Here is a 17719-nt window from a genome sequence, read left to right as displayed (position 1 = left end):
CTTTCCATCACATTAAAAGTGCTATTTGTGGGCTGTGCAGTTGTCTATGAAGAGTTGTACTTCTCAGGTTTTATTTCAGACAGAATGCATTAGAAGGCAGCGGCCCAGACAGCAAGCCAGCTCACTTTGGAACAGAGCTAGTGTCTATTTTCTGCTGCCATTCAAAATAACCCTGATTGTTCTATTCTGTGATCTTTCCTTGAGGGCAAAAATAATCAATCCCAACAAATGACCTTTAAAATACCACCGTAATCCAGAGAAAGACCTTGTTCTGTACCTCCTTCTCCAGCATTAGCCCTTCCGCCCGCAGGTTCCTCTCAAATGTGGCCCTCTTCTCCACCTGAGGGCTGGATTTCTTATAGACTAATATATAGTCAATGCGCTTCTTCCCATCTCTAAACATCAATCCTGAGGGCTTTTCTAAATTGTTCCCCTGAAAAAAGAATCAGATTTTTTTGTTGTTATTACTATTTCATTACATTTTATTAGATAAATATATATATATATATAAATAAAAAATAGTTCTGTTCAGTTTTAGTCCTAAAACATTCAAGGCATGGGTTTCCTAAGGGATTTCAAAATTATCTTTTGAAATATGAGTGTCATTTATGTCCAACCAAATTGGGAAATACACTTCAAATAACATTTTACCAAGGACCTTTTTGTATTTATAAATCAAAAACTACTTTTCTAAAAACTCATTAGAATTTCCAGAGGGGATTTTTCAGTGTTGGCTTACAAATTAACATTATTGAATATCATCTCGATATTCTGCTGAATCAACATTTCATTGTGAGAAAGAATGAACATGTTAATGTGATAAGCCTTTTTAATGGATGCTACTCAAAGTAAAAAGTTAGTGTTGCTGTGTCACAGAGGTAGATCATTGTGTTAGCAGTGCAAAAGGTTGTGGGTTCATTTCCCAGGGACCACTGTCACGGTGTCTCTTTGTGTTTCCCTGGGTGTCCACTAGTGGTCTCACTTCCCCATAGGCACCTCACCGCAGGCACTACAATTTCCACAAAGCCTTGTCCCTTCATCACAGTAATTGCACTGCTCTTAATTGCACTCAGGTGTCTTCACTTCATAGTCATTACCCTGCCTACATTAACCGGTTTGTTTTCATGGAGTCCTTACTTTCCGTCACCCAGTTTCCTAGCATTCCAAGTTTCTAGTTTCTAGTTCCTGTTCCTGTTTGTCAGCACCACAGCACAAGGTGGCCGCCGGTCCAGAGTCATGGCATAAGATGGCCACCTGTCCAGCGCCTCTGCACAAGATGACAGCCACAGTTGACCCTCCAGAGTCGAGTCAGGTTCCCGTTGACCTTCCAGAGTCAAGTCAGGTTCCCGTTGACCCTTCAGAGTCGAGTCAGGTTCCCGTTGACCCTCCAGAGTCGAGTCAGGTTCCCGTTGACCCTCCAGAGTCGGGTCAGGACACCGTTTACACTCCAGAGTTGGGTCAGGTCACCGTTGAAGCTCCAGAGTCAGGTCAAGTCACCGGTGATCTTCAAGGGCAAAGTCAAGTCACCAATGATGTTCATGGGCAAAGTCAAGTTACCAGTGTTCTTCATGGGTAAAGACAAGTCACCATTGATCTTCATGAGCAAATGCTAGTAAACAGTGATCTTCATGAGCAGAGTCAAGTCACCAATGATCTTCCTGAATCCAGTCTAAACACCACGGAACTACCAGAGTCTCTCCACATCTCTGCTGAACTACCAGAGTCTCTCAAGGTCTCTGCTGAACTACCAGAGTCTCTCCACGTCTCTGCTGAACTACCAGAGTCTCTCCACGTCTCTGCTGAACTACCAGAGTCTCTCCAGGTCTCTGCTGAACTACCAGAGTCTCTCCACGTCTCTGCTGAACTACCAGAGTCTCTCCACGTCTCTGCTGAACTACCAGAGTCTCTCCAGGTCTCTGCTGAACTACCAGAGCCTCTCCACGTCTCTGCTGAACTACCAGAGCCTCTCCACGTCTCTGCTGAACTACCAGAGCCTCTCCACGTCTCTGCTGAACTACAAGAGCCTCACCACGTCTCTGCTGAACTACCAGAGTCTCTCCACGTCTCTGCTGAACTACCAGAGTCTCTCCACGTCTCTGCTGAACTACCAGAGTCTCTCAAGGTCTCTGCTGAACTACCAGAGTCTCTCCACGTCTCTGCTGAACTACCAGAGTCTCTCCACGTCTCTGCTGAACTACCAGAGCCTCACCACGTCTCTGCTGAACTACCAGAGTCTCTCCACGTCTCTGCTGAACTACCAGAACCTCCCCACGTCTCTGCTGAACTACCAGAGCCTCACCACGTCTCTGCTGAACTACCAGAGTCTCTCCACGTCTCTGCTGAACTACCAGAGTCACTCCACGTCTCTGCTGAACTACCAGAGCCTCTCCACGTCTCTGCTGAACTACCAGAGCCTCACCACGTCTCTACTGAACTACCAGAGCCTCTCCACGTCTCTGCTGAACTACCAGAGCCTCACCACGTCTCTGCTGAACTACCAGAGCCTCACCACGTCTCTGCTGAACTACCAGAGCCTCACCACGTCTCTGCTGAACTACCAGAGCCTCACCACGTCTCTGCTGAACTACCAGAGTCTCTCCACGTCTCTGCTGAACTACCAGAGCCTCTCCACGTCACTGCTGAACTACCAGAGTCACTCCACGTCTCTGCTGAACTACCAGAGCCTCTCCACGTCTCTGCTGAACTACCAGAGCCTCACCACGTCTCTGCTGAACTACCAGAGCCTCACCACGTCTCTGCTGAACTACCAGAGCCTCACCACGTCTCTGCTGAACTACCAGAGCCTCTCCACGTCTCTGCTGAACTACCAGAGTCACTCTACGTCTCTGCTGAACTACCAGAGTCTCTCCACATCTCTGCTGAACTGATAGTCATTACCCTGCCTATATTAACCGGTCTGTTTCTGTTTGTTTTCATGGAGTCCTTACTTTCCGTCACCCAGTTTCCACGCATTCCTAGTTTCTAGTTCCTGTTCCTGTTCCAGTTCCTGTTAGTTTTTTTGGATTGATTTTTGGTTTTGACCCCCTGCTTGTTGGATTCTGATTTTGGATTACCCATTAAAACCCACACTGCTTTTGGATTTCTCGTCTCCTGTGTTTCTGTGTTCCCGATCGTAACAAACACACATACTGATAACAAGTTATATCCTGAATGCACTGTAAGTCGCTTTGGATAAAAGTGTCTGATAACTCAAGATCTGATTTAGTTCATCATCAAACACATATCTTCAGCAGGTAAGAGGACAGATGTTGTACCTGTGTGGAGTCTGTGCGGGCCTCTAGCTTTGCTCTGGACGCTGGCTTCTGCTGGACGAGTAACGTTTCGCCTGTTTTAGGCTCTAACTCCGCCACCTCCCTCTCTTCCACATAGACATCCTGACTCGTGTCTGTCCAAGAGAGAAACATTGAGTTTTATGAGTTTAACTTATAACTTATTTAACTTATGAGTTTAACTTATATATAACAATAAAATTGTAATAAATATGGATGGGCAAATTGGCTCATAAAAGTTAGCCATTATTAATCGCATGCCATTCATAACCCAGGTTATTGGCTGAGAAACAAACAAACAAACAAAATCTTTACCCATGAGTTAAAATGGCATCATGAGGGTCACACAGTTCTAGAGGATTGCCATTGGGAATAGCTTTCTTGGGGTATTACAGACCTAACTGGATTTGACAGGCTAGGTTTCGCTTGACAATGGGCTTTGAATTTGAATATGAAGCAACGAGCCATTAAATTTCTGCTAACACAAAGTTAGTGCTTTCGTCTCCAACATTTGCCTAATTTATCTTCTCAGTTCTGATCGCTGCTGACCGCAGCAGCCAGTAACCCTCATTAGCTCTACAGGTGTTTAGACAAGGCAGCTTGTTCCAAGTGCTGCTCTAAGGTTCCCAGTGAATCATTTCCAAGTGCTGACATTGCCGGACTCCTCTAAGAACAGCATTACATTTTCCCTTGAGTTTAGTACCACTAATGGTCATCATTTTGATACAACACTCTTGCCAGGAGATCTTTCAGCAAAAGCACCTGACCTGATGAGGTCAACACAAAAGCAGAATGAATAACGGATAATGAGATGGTCCTTTCTAAGCCAGATGATTTTCATAGTTATTTTGTGCCTTTAGTCCACAAGCATGCAGAGAAATTTAAACTCTGTCTTTTGTTGGGACAATAAGTGGTGGTTTGGATCTGATTCATTTCACTGGCCATGATAAAAGCATCTGCCAAATACTACATGTAAATGTAAATGATATTACCATATTCAACCACATGATAACTGAAATACAAAGAAAGAAGTTTACTAGTGCGTACCTATGGAAGGAGGTGTGATGTGTGTGCAGGAGGCACTGACGTTGTGAGTGTATGTTTTGGGTTCAGGACTGAGAGGCACAGACAGGAAGTGATTGAGGTTCTGAGGATGCGTCTGACTCTGAGCCAGACACGGCAGACTGCGGCGAGACGACTTTAGCGTTTTCTCCTTCAAAATCTCACTGATACTGGTATGCATACCTGCTGAGAGAGAAACACAGAAATACATAAACAAGACTTTGGATTAAAAATACCAACATTTCAACTTTGAATATCAAAATAGATTCTCTTCAAAAAGGCATTTTTCATTCTGTTGCACATATCTCAAGAGTCAGTGTCATCGGTATTTGATCCAAATTCTCTGTAATGCAATATAGTACCAGTAAAAATCACTTACCAAATATCAAATACAAAGGTACAGTGATCACATCAGTGATAACCAGTGTATTACATTTACTTAATTAAATAACTCCTGGAAGCACAGTCAGTCTTTATTGACTCACACGGTCAGCTAAGGATAAAGGATTTACTAACTGCATTTCAGAACCACGTGGGCCTAATGCTGTTCGATGGTTTGCAATAGTCAGATGAAACAGCAGATGTTTTGGTAGACATAATAATTTCCATTAAAGGGGCCATAGACAAGCTGACATGACGTGGGACCCCATGCGAATGCGTGGTGCCTAAACACCCCACTGTTAACTGTTAATCAACAAAGTTAGCCTTATTTTAAAATGTTCCAGAAAATACGTATTTTAATAATCTTTAAACTCAAAAGATATCATTTTTAAAAGCATATCAACATCACTGACCAGAAACATACAACATCATTTTAAAATCTAGATCTCATTTTAATATAATATTACAGTGAATGTATTCTGAATGTGCATTCTGTAGCTGCATTTTATCAGCTAATATGCATGAAATGAATGATAATGTGGCATAGCAGAGTGAAATTAATCCTGCTTGCAAAAAAAAAGAAAGAGAGAGAGAGACAGACAATACACAGATAAACAATACACAATACAACAGAAAAGCAATATACACTGTATTTTTTAGAATATGTTAGATATATTGAAATTATTGATGTTGTGACATTGTGCTTGTTCAGTTGTTGACATTTCGAACGTAAAAACTAACCTAACTCTGTCAACATATTGAATCTCTATTCATTACTCAATTGTGCAATTATTCAAGTCACATAAACTGAACATTTAAAAAGCAAATGCTTTCCCATACTACTTTGCTTTACTTTAAAAGGTGTTTATCTTAAAATGAATGTTTCATCAGAGAAGTAATGTCAAAGCATGAACGTCTGATTCACACACATCCAGTGAAAAGCTCATTTGTAAGCCAGTGCTGGGAAAAGGCCTGGTCTATGGAAGCATATGGGTAACAATATTCAATTTGGGATGTAATATGCAAAATGACAATGCAATGTGTAAAATGTCAATGCATTTCTGTATTTACATTTACATTTTCCAATACATTTGTGCAGCGTTTGGTACATGGACAAGACAAGACAGACACAAATGTATTGGAAAATGTAAATGTAAATACAGAAATGCATTGACATTTTACACATTGCATTGTCATTTTGCATATTACATCCCAAATTGAATATTGCTACTCATATGCTTCCATACTGGTCTTCCTCACATGACCGCACAAAGATAGATCTGATGAGGAATTCCTCTCGTCCCTGACGGCTTCAGCAATCGAACCCACTCATAACCCACGGCTGGCCTTTTAAATAGAGCTAACATGAAACAAGACTGAATGGACTGAATTAATCTAGATTTTCACACATTTTGGATGCGAGAGAGAATTCAGTACAAGACTCTTGAATCTCAGATGCTCAGCTCTAAAATATCTTCTTCCTGTAGCATCTTGGGATGAAGACTTGAGAGAGAAATACTTTGGGACATTTCTATATTAACTTATTTTGCCTTTAATTTGAAGATGATTTGAGTGGTGCTTTCATGTGAACAATGCACCACAAAGATTGCGTGTTATCTGTGGTCGTTTCAAATGACTAAAGCATTCTGTTTGTTCCTCTCTGCTTAACCACCATTATATGATGCTTTATTAGAGAAATCAGCTAACTAGTCATGGCTGTTTCCCAAACCTGTAACATGATTGCACTGCCATTGTTTCAACCACATTGATGCAGAACTGGCATTAATGACGTCATGCACAGGTGGTGCAGTAATAATAAGGTTTAAAGTTCATTTTTTAATCACTTTAACATATACTGTAGAAGGTAATTCCCGTACACATTTGGTAATTCAGTCAGCAGCTCTCTCTGATATGTTTATAACTCTGAAACGCTGCTATAACAACATTGGCACCTACTTCACTGTTTTTGATCCCTGTGGTTTTGTTGGACAACCATAGGTCCCTTCTCTTTCTTCTTTTACTGTCCATAAATCCTGAGATTAGAAATGCAAATGCACACCGCTTGATTTGAGGCATCATTCATGTTCGCATTGCAAATGGTGCAGGAAAAGTTACACGCATGTACATCAAGATGTAATTCATCCTGGTTTGCCAGATGATGAGATTTCCCACTGAACATATATTGAACACAGCATGAAAGTTTCTGAGATTGTGCAAAACACATGAATATTTAATGAGGTAAGCACTGAGGCAGTTTATGATTGGTTGTCTGCTACAAAACAACTCAACATAACATTCAAACACAGCATTGCTTCCCACTGCATTTCTTTTGCACAGCAGTATGTTAAGCCTGCTCTCTACCAGGGTTTCATAACCGGGTTAGAACAGTGCTAAGCCCCTTTTAAAATTAGTCTACGGTGTAAACTTTCGATTTCTTGTTTACACACATATTCTGCTGAAATGTGTGTCTCTCTCATCAAAATGTGTGTAATATCTCCATATTGCCTGTAGAGATGCATCACCATTGCCCAGATTCATTATACTCCACAATAACCACAGCCCCCCACAGGCAGAGAAAATAAGACATCCAATCAACTGAATGCAGACTAATTATCTCCTCTGCTTTATCTGGGTTTGGAGATTTCTGTGCAAGAGACGAGCAGATGGTGCTATGGGCAGCACGTGCCAGAATGATGATATCGCATAAAAACACATAAAAACACTCATTAAACTTTAGTATTCTTTGCGTGATGCTGTAATTCTGAGTTTATATAATAATATTGAAGTTGTGAGAATAAAGTTGCATAAAAAATCTTTGAATATTTTAAAGTCAGCATTAAAAAGCGCCTAATAATAAATGCTGTTGTGGGAGCAAGTGGTTCTCATTAACACATTGTATAGGTTTATATAAAAATATACAAGTATAGAAAAGCCTGTTGGGTCCAGATTTAAATCTAGCTCTGAGCTCATACTGGTGTGAAACATAATAAAGAGAGTGCAACACGACAATTTCAATGTGCAACACTACACAGAACAGCAGTGCTCTGAACCTCTCTTCCTCCTTTCCTCTGCATTACTGCCTTCCTGTAATATTTTTCTATATAATCTCATCAAGCACATCTCCACTACTGATTGAAAACGTGAGACATAGAAGTGACATAATAAACGTTCCCAAAGAAAATAAACACTGCTGTTCGTGCAGAACCACGCTTGCTGTGTCAGGGGTGAAAACAATCTGCAATCCTGGATTTATCCACAGAAGCAAAGACAATAGGACCTTGTGATTGAGTGAGATTATCGTTGTGTGTGTGTGTGTGTGTGTGTGTGTTCCAGCTGCACGCTCACACACGTGTCCCACCTGGACAGTTGATTCTTGACTTAAAACCTGCCTTTCACATCAATAAAAAAAATAAAGAGTCTCGTTGCGTGTAATCCATGTACAGCTGTGTGCTGTTCACGTATCATTCCAGCGTTCAGTTTCCATTTTTATACAACACACTGGGAAATGCTCCATAGTGTATTCCTGCAGCAATAATAATGATAATAACTTAATTACGTGATCCTGGCTTACTTACTTTTCACAAACTATTATACATTTCAATAAAGCTTCTACTCAGGCAAGTTATGACCCTAGATAATAATACTGTATATGATTATCTCGAGATGACTCACAGTTGAACGTTTAGGTGTTTTGTATTCGCTGCATTTTAAACAGATCCACTGACTGCTGCACCATTGCATATTATAAGAAACGACTGGAAGAAGACAGACTCTGTTTGCCAAAATGAGTCGTATACCTCAGAGAATACTGCTTGAATACTGTCACATAATGCAAATGATATATCCCACAATGCAATGTGCTTGCACTTCGAATTGTGACAAATAAAATGGAACTAATATCAACCTTGACTGACATCAGCATCTCCATCATGTGTGATCTGTAATAGTGTACAGAGCAGTGTTCACTGAGCAACACACTAGTGTTATATTCTGATTATGTAAACTGCATTTGTTTACACACAATCTCAGAACAAAAGGCACAAAAGCAGTCACTGTGGCGGTTCCTTTTTAAAATGGTACACCTATGTATCTACAGGGTCCATATTGGTACCTTAAATGTACATGTTAATACCCAAAAGGTACAAAATTGTACCGTAGAATACATATACGTGTAGTATATGGTGTACTGCCTTTAATATATGATGATTTAGATATATAAACTTATGAATGGGTTCAAATGCTATTAAGAAAATTTATAAAAATAAGAATAAACACACACGATTTAATGTCTCTCTCTCTCTCTCTCTCTCTCTCTCTATATATATACTGTATATATACATGCACATATATCACACGATCTTTGACACAATCTGTATTGTATAAAGCACCATATAAATAAAGATGACTGCATATATAACACAGATATCATTTCAGCCCATTCAGTGACCTAAGCACGTTATTGACAGGCTTCATGAAATTCTGCCAAATGTCATGTGAGGACAGCTGGTGAGTAAATTCAACCAATGTAGCTGGATTAGTGTTTATATAATGCAAGTAGAGCCGGGTTAAGACCTAGAATAAGGAAAGTCCACGAATGAAGGTATTATTTTTATTCTACTGTAACCAAAAAAAGGACAAAGAGAGATGCACTGCTATCTGAAAAGTAGCTGATATCTACAGAACAAAAGAAGTTTAAAAAAAAGCAAGTTGAAGTAAAGATCTTTCCTTGCTTGAGGAAATGAGAGAGTGAACGGAGTGAAGGAAATGAGGTCAGTGGGTTTGCCCGTCTTCCCTTTCTGAAAACCGTGCATAATTTATCTCTGGTTCCCCACCGCTCTCGACACACAGGAGTTTTACATCGCCCTGCCCCACTAACAGATGCTTTTTATAGATCGGAGAGGCAGAGTGGGCTGGGTAACTCTACACCCCTCTCAGAGCCAGTCTTTACGGGACGTTTAGGGGCCGCCGGCTGACCATCAGATGAGGCAGGACTTACAGGAGCTCGACTGAGGCTTTTTCAAAATCAAGTGATTTACAGCAGCTACACTGACTCTGTGATACTGTTAGCAGAGTGCTATGCAGCCTAAATTAATTATTTGTGAGTTTGATGAATTCAATTTCCATTGGTCCGGACTGTACATTTGGTCTCAGCACTTTGTGATGGAATAAAATGGATTATAACGGAATAGTTCATCTAAAAAGGAACATTTGTTGAGAATTTACTCAGCCCCAGGTCAAACAAGATGTAGATGAGTTTGTGTCTTCATCAGATTTGGAGAAATGTAGCATTGCATCACCTGCTCAACAGTGGATGCTCTGCAGTGAATGGGTGCCGTCAGAATGAGAGTCCAAACAGATGATAAAAACATCACAGTAATCCACAAGCAATCAACACCACTCCAGAACATCAACTGCTTTCTCCAGTGAAAAAGTAATCGCATCTGAATCAGGAGAGAAATATGCACAAATCAAGCAGCAGTTATACGCAGGAAACAGCATGTGTGGGTAGATTATGATGTGAGAGGACAACAGGGGATGGGATTCACTGGAGGAAGTGTTCTTATGGAATATGGACTCGCATTATAGCCGAAAGCAACGGATTGAAGTCAGAAACATCTTAAGAATAGATGTGTTTGATCTATTTTTAGTTTCTATCAAGCAACAAGCTTTTCACTTCATAGGATGTTGGTGTTGATGTTTTTATCAGCTGTTTGGACTCTGATGGCACCCATCCACTGCAGAGCATCCACCGGTGAGACATCTGATGAAGAAACAAACTCCTCTACATCTTGAATGGCCTGAGGGAGAGTACATTTTTTATTTTTTATTTCTTGGTCAACTATTCCTTTAAAAATGTGTTTTTTTAGGTATTGTTTTTCATGTGACTGTTGTTTTTTATGATCTTCAGAGCTGAAATCCCTCTATTTCAATCACACTGGGCCTTAGGTTAGTAGCAGATGGCACTTTTGCAGAGCTTAACCGTGTTCAGCACAGAATTACACACGAGCGAGTCAACGCCGCACTGAAACATACAGACGGGAGATTACAGTATCCATCACTCTGCTCTCTTCTAATGTCAAACAATGTCATAGTGTGCCCTGTACATAAACATATACAAGCTGAATATCTACTCCTGTGTATTCCCTTGCCATCAAATGGAAATTCTTGCTAAATAGACATAGTTCATTATTAAACTACGAATAATAAACTACATACAGTAGAAAATGATAGCACTTAAAACAATTTCAAACTTATAAGTAACATTATTTGATTACAAATGCTGTCAAAAGTGGGTGGCAATTTGTTGGTTAATATAAGTGTTACCATTTTTAGGTTAATTTTATTTTATTTAACATTGGAAACACTGAATGGGGAGAGCTGCTTTAATACATGGGTAATAAAGTTAATTATTATAGCACCTTTACATAAAAAGCTCTTCAAGATTTTTTGCAGAGAAAATGTATTAAAAAGGTCACCTAAAAATATGATTCAGTATTATAGTCAAAGGCGAACAAGTTAACATATAAAAAGTTCAGAAAGGCTGAAACTATACTCTTAAATTCCCTGGATACAAATATTTATTATTTATTGTTTTGTTTTTGTTTTTTTGTTTTCTTGCAGAAACAGTTTACACTTGAAACCTATTAACAAGGTCCGATAACCAATGTCTTTATTAATCTTGACATTCCCATAATTTTTGAGCAAGTAATTCCCATTACTTTAATTGTGGTTTGACTTCACAAAGTACGGTATAGGAATTTTCCATACATTTTTACATTTTAACAATTTGCATTAATTCTTTCAGCCATGAAAACAAATTGGGGCATTGATTCATTCCCTCATTTATTAAAAGCCAACACATAACTGATAATCACAGGTTGTTGTTTTCATTAATACCTCTATTGGTCTGTCTGGGGGTCCGTGATCTGCAGCGATACTCTTCCCCATCTGTGTGTTATGTAACATGACAGGTGGCAGGTCTGTGGCTCGTGGGATATTGTGCAACACACACACACACACACTCTTTGACACAGAAAAAGATAAATTCACAGCTCCCCCGTGGAGAAAGCCACGTCTCCCTGAAAGTGGGCCCTCTCTTTTTAGCAACCTATATCCAGTTTAACAACTCACCTGTCCTGTCTATTACATCAAACATACAGCTTGAGCTTATATACAGTCATGAGAGCCAGGAATGCGGTGCCAATCCCAGACACGCTGATATCGTCAGCCTCCTCCGAACTTGAGTTACTGGAGAGTCGCCCATGTCGCAGGAAGTCCTCGCGTCTGGCCAATCTGTTTGTGACGCCAATGGATCACTGCCACACAGCCAGAATCCCATGTTAACAAACTGCTTGCTTTTCAATTACTAATTTCTGCAGAGAAATCATCTAGCAGTTTGTTTATCCACACGCCATGCTTTCTTTAACAGTGAAGTCTTTATTATGGCTTCCGGTGTTTGTTCTGAAGCCAGAAGGATTCGGATGCTTGTTGTGTGATTCTGGAGTGAGGTATATACAGTAAATTATCACCGCCGCGGAGGCATACATCAGTTTATTGCTTTAGGTTATTGTCCTGGTTGGAATTGATTTTGGTGCTCCACTGAGTCTTCAATGGTTTGAAGATGTCAGTACAGGAGCTAATAAATCTCTTATGGCAGCAGTAGATCTAATTTCTTCTTCTTATCACATTGCTCATGTCTCTGCTACATGTGGCTTCTCTTGAATGAAAGTGTGTTGGTCTCTAGTTCTGGCTGTTGGTCGGTTTCATCTGTCCAGCTTTCATCAGAATGTGCTTAATGTAACCCAGAAATGGCACATTTACATTGTGATGTACTGTCGGATATACATATATATATATAGCTTTTGTATCAGACCACTGGAAAACTAAGGCCATTCCTACCAGTAGATTGTTCACTTTGTTCCAAAACAGGGAACTGAAATGTTACAGTCCGTGTACAATCGCACAAGTAATGCAAGTAATGTAATCAGATTACTTTTTTCAAGTAACTAGTAAAGTAGTCCATTACTTTTTAATTGACAAGTACATTTCTGAGTTACTCTAGTTACTTTCTATTCCCATTTATTGAGTTATTAAGTCAGTAGCTGGTATCACACATCTATTGTAGAAGGCTGGATGACATCTGTCTCTGTCAGTCTGACTCTTATTTTAATGTCTTATTGTCACTGGTGATGTTTTGTTAAAATTGTGCTAGAAGTGTTGATTCAGTGCTGTTGGATTCTGATTGAGAAGCAGGAATGTAATTAAAATTGCATGAAACTTCATAAAAGCTCAAATATTTCGCTGGCACAATTGCATTATTAAAAATATCCCATTACTCACTGATTTGTCCAGGTTTCACACAAAATAGCCATTCCATGTATGATTTAACACACTACTGATCTCAAGTTTTGCCACAGGAACTGTGAAAACATTTTCTGTCAGAATGTAATATTATGAAGATTGTATAATGTAACATCTGAAACAGGCACAACATTGGCACACCATCTTGACTGAATGGATGACATGACTAAACATGCATCAGCATTTCCAAAAAGCTCGATTTTCGCTCAGCAAAAATGCCCCAAAACAGAGCTAAAAAGATGTGTTTTTAAATGTGTCCAGATTGAAGTGCATTTAGCTGTAGTCCAGTTTGGCCCTGCTCCTAAAATGAATTTGAGGGCATATTTTCAAGTCCACTTCAGTTTTATGTGGTAAATAATAAACCCCATCCTCAGCCGTCTGTCACACTTCCTACAATTATCATTAGCCGAGAATTCATCTCATGCTTTCAAGATTAGCCGAAATGCTAATCTTCATTATTTATGGTATTGCTAGTGTAATATCCATTATCAACACACAAACAGTACAATTTGCAAAGAACATAATGCTCACAATGTATTACCCTGGCGCTGCATATCTCCGTGCTAATGGTATAAGATGCACTGTATGCCAGGGAAGGAGTCTGCGGCCACACAAGCTTTGATGTGGACATAACTGAATATAAAACCTAATCTTCTGCAGAGGCCTAAACATCAAAGAGTCTCTTTCTCTCTATTCCCATCACATCTCACCTTCCCTGACTGACATGTTTCTTCCTCTGCAGTCTCCACACTTCACTCTCACTTTATATCTGTACAAGGGCATGCACTGTTTGGCCAAAATCCTGTTTTGCTTTAAAATGCTGTAGTTGTTTTGTCATTAAGAACTTGAGACAGGCGAGGTTCTGGAGTCGGTGGATATTTGGGTTTTGGTCAGGCATCTGAGGAAGCTTCAGGGCCATTCTTTGAAGCAGAATTTGACAGCAAAAACAGCTGAACAGTTTAAATGAGCCAACACTAGTTCGCTGGGGTCCCAGGTTCGGTCAGGCAGTTTTCTGAGCCAGCCTGAGAACAGGTAAAGACTAAAGTTGTGTTGTTTCTACAACATCTGGAATTCTTTTGAATGCAATTTCACCGATCAGACTTTTTACACATACCACTGTACTCTGTATGTGAAAGGGGTATGAATCCAGTTTAGTCCTTACCAGCTAATAAACATACGCCGAAAAAACAAATTGGTCAAGAAAATATTTTTACTCTTAGTAAATTTTACAAAAGTACAAAGAAAGTGCAAGTAACGCTAAGCACGGAATTAAGCATTAATAGTTGATAATCAAACAATAAATACCACAAAACTGAAATTTCGGTAACATTTTAAAGGTGTCCTTGTTACACGTTACATGTACTTACTATTACAATTAATTATGCATAATTGCATGCAAGTAACCCTAAACCAAACCCTAATCCTAACCCTACCGTATAGTAAGTACATTTAATTAATTAATATCATTCAGTACTTAAATGTTTAAGTACACCGTAACAAGGACACCTTAAAATAAAGTGTAAATGACATTTCTAAATTTGTTACGATACCTTGAAGAATATGAATATTTTAGGAATATTTGCTACCACCATGGGGGAAAACATTAAGGGCATACTGAAAAACACTGGAGAAAACTTGTGGATTTGCATACGTTTACTTCAAATTTCATTAGAAAGAAGTATGACGTTATGATGAAATGTGTATAGATCAATTATGTAATGGTAAATCTGAATGCCGAATTTGTTCTTAAGTCACACAGTGCATTTTATGTAGTTTTTAAGTTATTAGGAACCCAAACTGAAAACCACAGTTCCAGCGAACACTTGCAAACAGTCTCACAAACTCTTGTGCTTGGAACTACAGCTCTCGACCTAGTTTCTTCTTAGTATAACATGTGGACTTTAATAGATCATGCTCCCGAGTGCACATGTTTGTGTGTGCTCTAAAATCTGACTTAAGTATGACTTAAGAGGGAAACTGCAACTGAATTATAACAAAAGAGAACAAACTAGTCGAGTAGTCCTCAGATGCCATGTTCATTATCTGCAGCAATAATCTAATGTTTATTCGACCTTAAACTAGTTAATTCGCTGAAATTATTATTCAACCGTGCATGACGACGTCAATGACGACTCCGATTTCATATTATTGAACACAGTCCTCAGACATATGTGATAAGTGTACCGGAGTGACTTTTGGATAAAAGCATCGGCTTACTGTAATAAACAGAAATTGCACTAGTGAACTAGTCTCCCGTGAAACCCTGAAGAAGCAGCATTTAGTGGCTTTAGCTTTGTCCTGGCATGCTGCACAAGTCCTAAATAATTAACCGGGAGTCATTAAAGAGCCTCCAATGGTTGCAATAATCTGCATATCCGCTCTTAGATCGATAGCTGATGACCGTGACTCTAGGTAGTGCAGAGTGCCACTATAAATACATGCTTAAAGGGGAAATGTCTAATTGACTGTGGCACAAGAAATGGCATCACACTGGAGCCATTCAGTCCAATCACGTAACATCCAGAGATACAATGAGGAAGAGCTTGATAATAAAGTGTGTCCTCACAGGTGTGGAACAGACTCTCTTTTAGCTTCTAATCCCTCTTAGCTACTATTACTGTCCTCCTAAATCTTTCAGCACTTTTCTGCTATCAGCAACCCTGCGGAGAAGTAATCAGGTTGAGTGAATTTCCTCAGGAACTACTGTATAATATCTGGATTATCCGTGCTTTTATGTGTTATTATATATTACATTTATTTAAGCATAAGATAGCATACAATAAAATCCAGAACATTCTTATTATTTATTTTGGTTTTGTTTTGTTTTGTTTTTCTAAAAATAATTCAAAGGTGTTAATAGGGCCACAGTTACAGTATGTGTTGTTAAAACAACACGAACATCTTGTTCTTTATTTATTACTATTTATTTAAGTTATTTTAACTTGTATAATTGGTATTCGTTTTTAGTATTATATGTTGACTCTGTGGTGAAGTGTACTGTAGTACTAATGAGATTTTATAGAGCTGTTTCCTCAAGTGCTTTTCTTTACATTGACCACGTCCTGAGAAGTGTAATTATATCTGTTTGTGTTACTGAATCTAATATCTTCAACATAAGGAACAAAGCACTTTATCAAAACAAAGTGTTACATACAGTACGCCTCTAGTTTCACAATAGTGCATGGAAGCTGTTGTCCTTTTCTTCCCATGGCGAGCTAATAAAACCTGTAAAACCGTCTCTTTCTTTTCCATTTCACTGTAATCAAATCATCAATTGAGTCAGAATCACCCTGAGAGCAGCGATTTTCAGCACAGTGTGATTTAATAGGCAGACGACCACTTAGTGTGTGTGCGACCCCATTAAACCAGATGAAGGAAGATCAATGGAAAGTGTTTTCCCATAACCCTGAGTCAAGATCTACCAGTAACTGCCTTCTTTTTTTTATTCTATGGTTCATGTTACTAATCAGCAAAACTACAGCTATGAGAACAACAAGAGCAAAGCAACATCCAGTGCAATTAACTCAAATGGATCTGTATAACTCCCTAAGTTACATCAGAGATGCACATCACAGATAAGTATTTTTAATATAAAAAATAGACAAATATACGAGAGAGAAATCATTGATTAAAAAAAATAATAATAAACATTCCATCCTTTCAGAATATGGGATCAAACAAAGGCAATAAATACTAAAATAATATAACCACATATTAAGCAGCATTTTAAACACGCACACAATAAAATTAATATTTTAATATTTAAATGTGTATAAGCTTTGAAAACTCATCTCTGATCTACGCGAATGAGCTCAACTGTTGTTTCTCTCGTGATCTGTTCACGAGAACGATACTGTAGTCTCGTGGCATCTGTAGCACTCGAATATGCGACAAACACTTCATCACGAAGTTGAGCATATCGTGAAAGCATCTCTAAACCGTACACTGGGGTAGCCTACAGCTGCCCAGAGCCGCACTTTCCCCCGAAACACGTTATCACACACAAACCCCCGCAGAAACAGCGCTCGCACTGACCCTTCTGCTGCTTGAAGGACTGTATGGATCCAGAGTGATGCACCATGGTGGCTCCCGACTCAGATCCTCGCGTGCACAAGATGAAGGCAGGATACATGGGAGAGTCTGGAGCGATCGCGTAGGTGTCTCTCCTCTGCGCAACCCGACACCTGGCTACCCTCGAGCTCCACCATCCGGGGATGTTGTCATGGTTTCGCACTGTAGGAGGATGGACGGACACCCGTCAGTGGCTCGATGTTTTGGGGGACGTTCACACAGGACGTGCTCTCGCGTGCCGTCTGCGCTATTTTGAACTGTTCGACACATTTAATTGTAGGCTGCGTCTGTGACTGTTACGTCGCGTCCTGCTCTTTATTCATAACGCTTTGCGACATAGCGTTGCGATCTACGACGCGCTGTCAAGTTAAACACAGTAACTTTTTGAAAAACACATCTCCGACGCTTTCTGTTCCATTCCGTTCTGTTGTTGGACACGAGATAAAGAGATGATGAAACGGTCAATGCCATTATCCCCAGGAAATAATACACCAGCTATAGTCATAATCTCCAGTTATTTGCTCCATTTTGTCAGAGAATTTAGTCATGAGGCA

At 39.6% G+C, this 17719-nt stretch overlaps 1 protein-coding gene across 6 annotated transcripts in view; it reads right to left on the bottom strand.

The window, feature by feature from the left end:
- LOC113067194 (anoctamin-3) overlaps positions 1–17719 on the bottom strand; it is an 85963-nt gene that overhangs the window by 50864 nt on the left and 17380 nt on the right. For 4 of the 6 annotated variants that reach the window (XM_026239495.1, XM_026239497.1, XM_026239498.1 and 1 more), the window contains exons 1-4: positions 17130–17654; positions 4338–4538; positions 3276–3406; positions 278–433 (exon numbers count right to left, since the gene is read on the bottom strand). In XM_026239495.1, coding sequence (XP_026095280.1) covers positions 278–433; positions 3276–3406; positions 4338–4538; positions 17130–17226 — 585 coding nt within the window. In that variant the 5' untranslated portion in view covers positions 17227–17654. Of the gene's footprint in view, positions 1–277; positions 434–3275; positions 3407–4337; positions 4539–17129; positions 17655–17719 lie in introns of those variants that run through there. The other 2 variants (XM_026239496.1, XM_026239499.1) reach the window with 2 other exon arrangements.

Source organism: Carassius auratus, chromosome 50, assembly GCF_003368295.1.
Source record: "Carassius auratus strain Wakin chromosome 50, ASM336829v1, whole genome shotgun sequence".
NCBI classification, from domain to species: Eukaryota; Metazoa; Chordata; class Actinopteri; order Cypriniformes; family Cyprinidae; genus Carassius; species Carassius auratus.
Note: the sequence above shows the minus strand (reverse complement) of the source record. Positions and strands in the feature narration are given on the sequence as shown.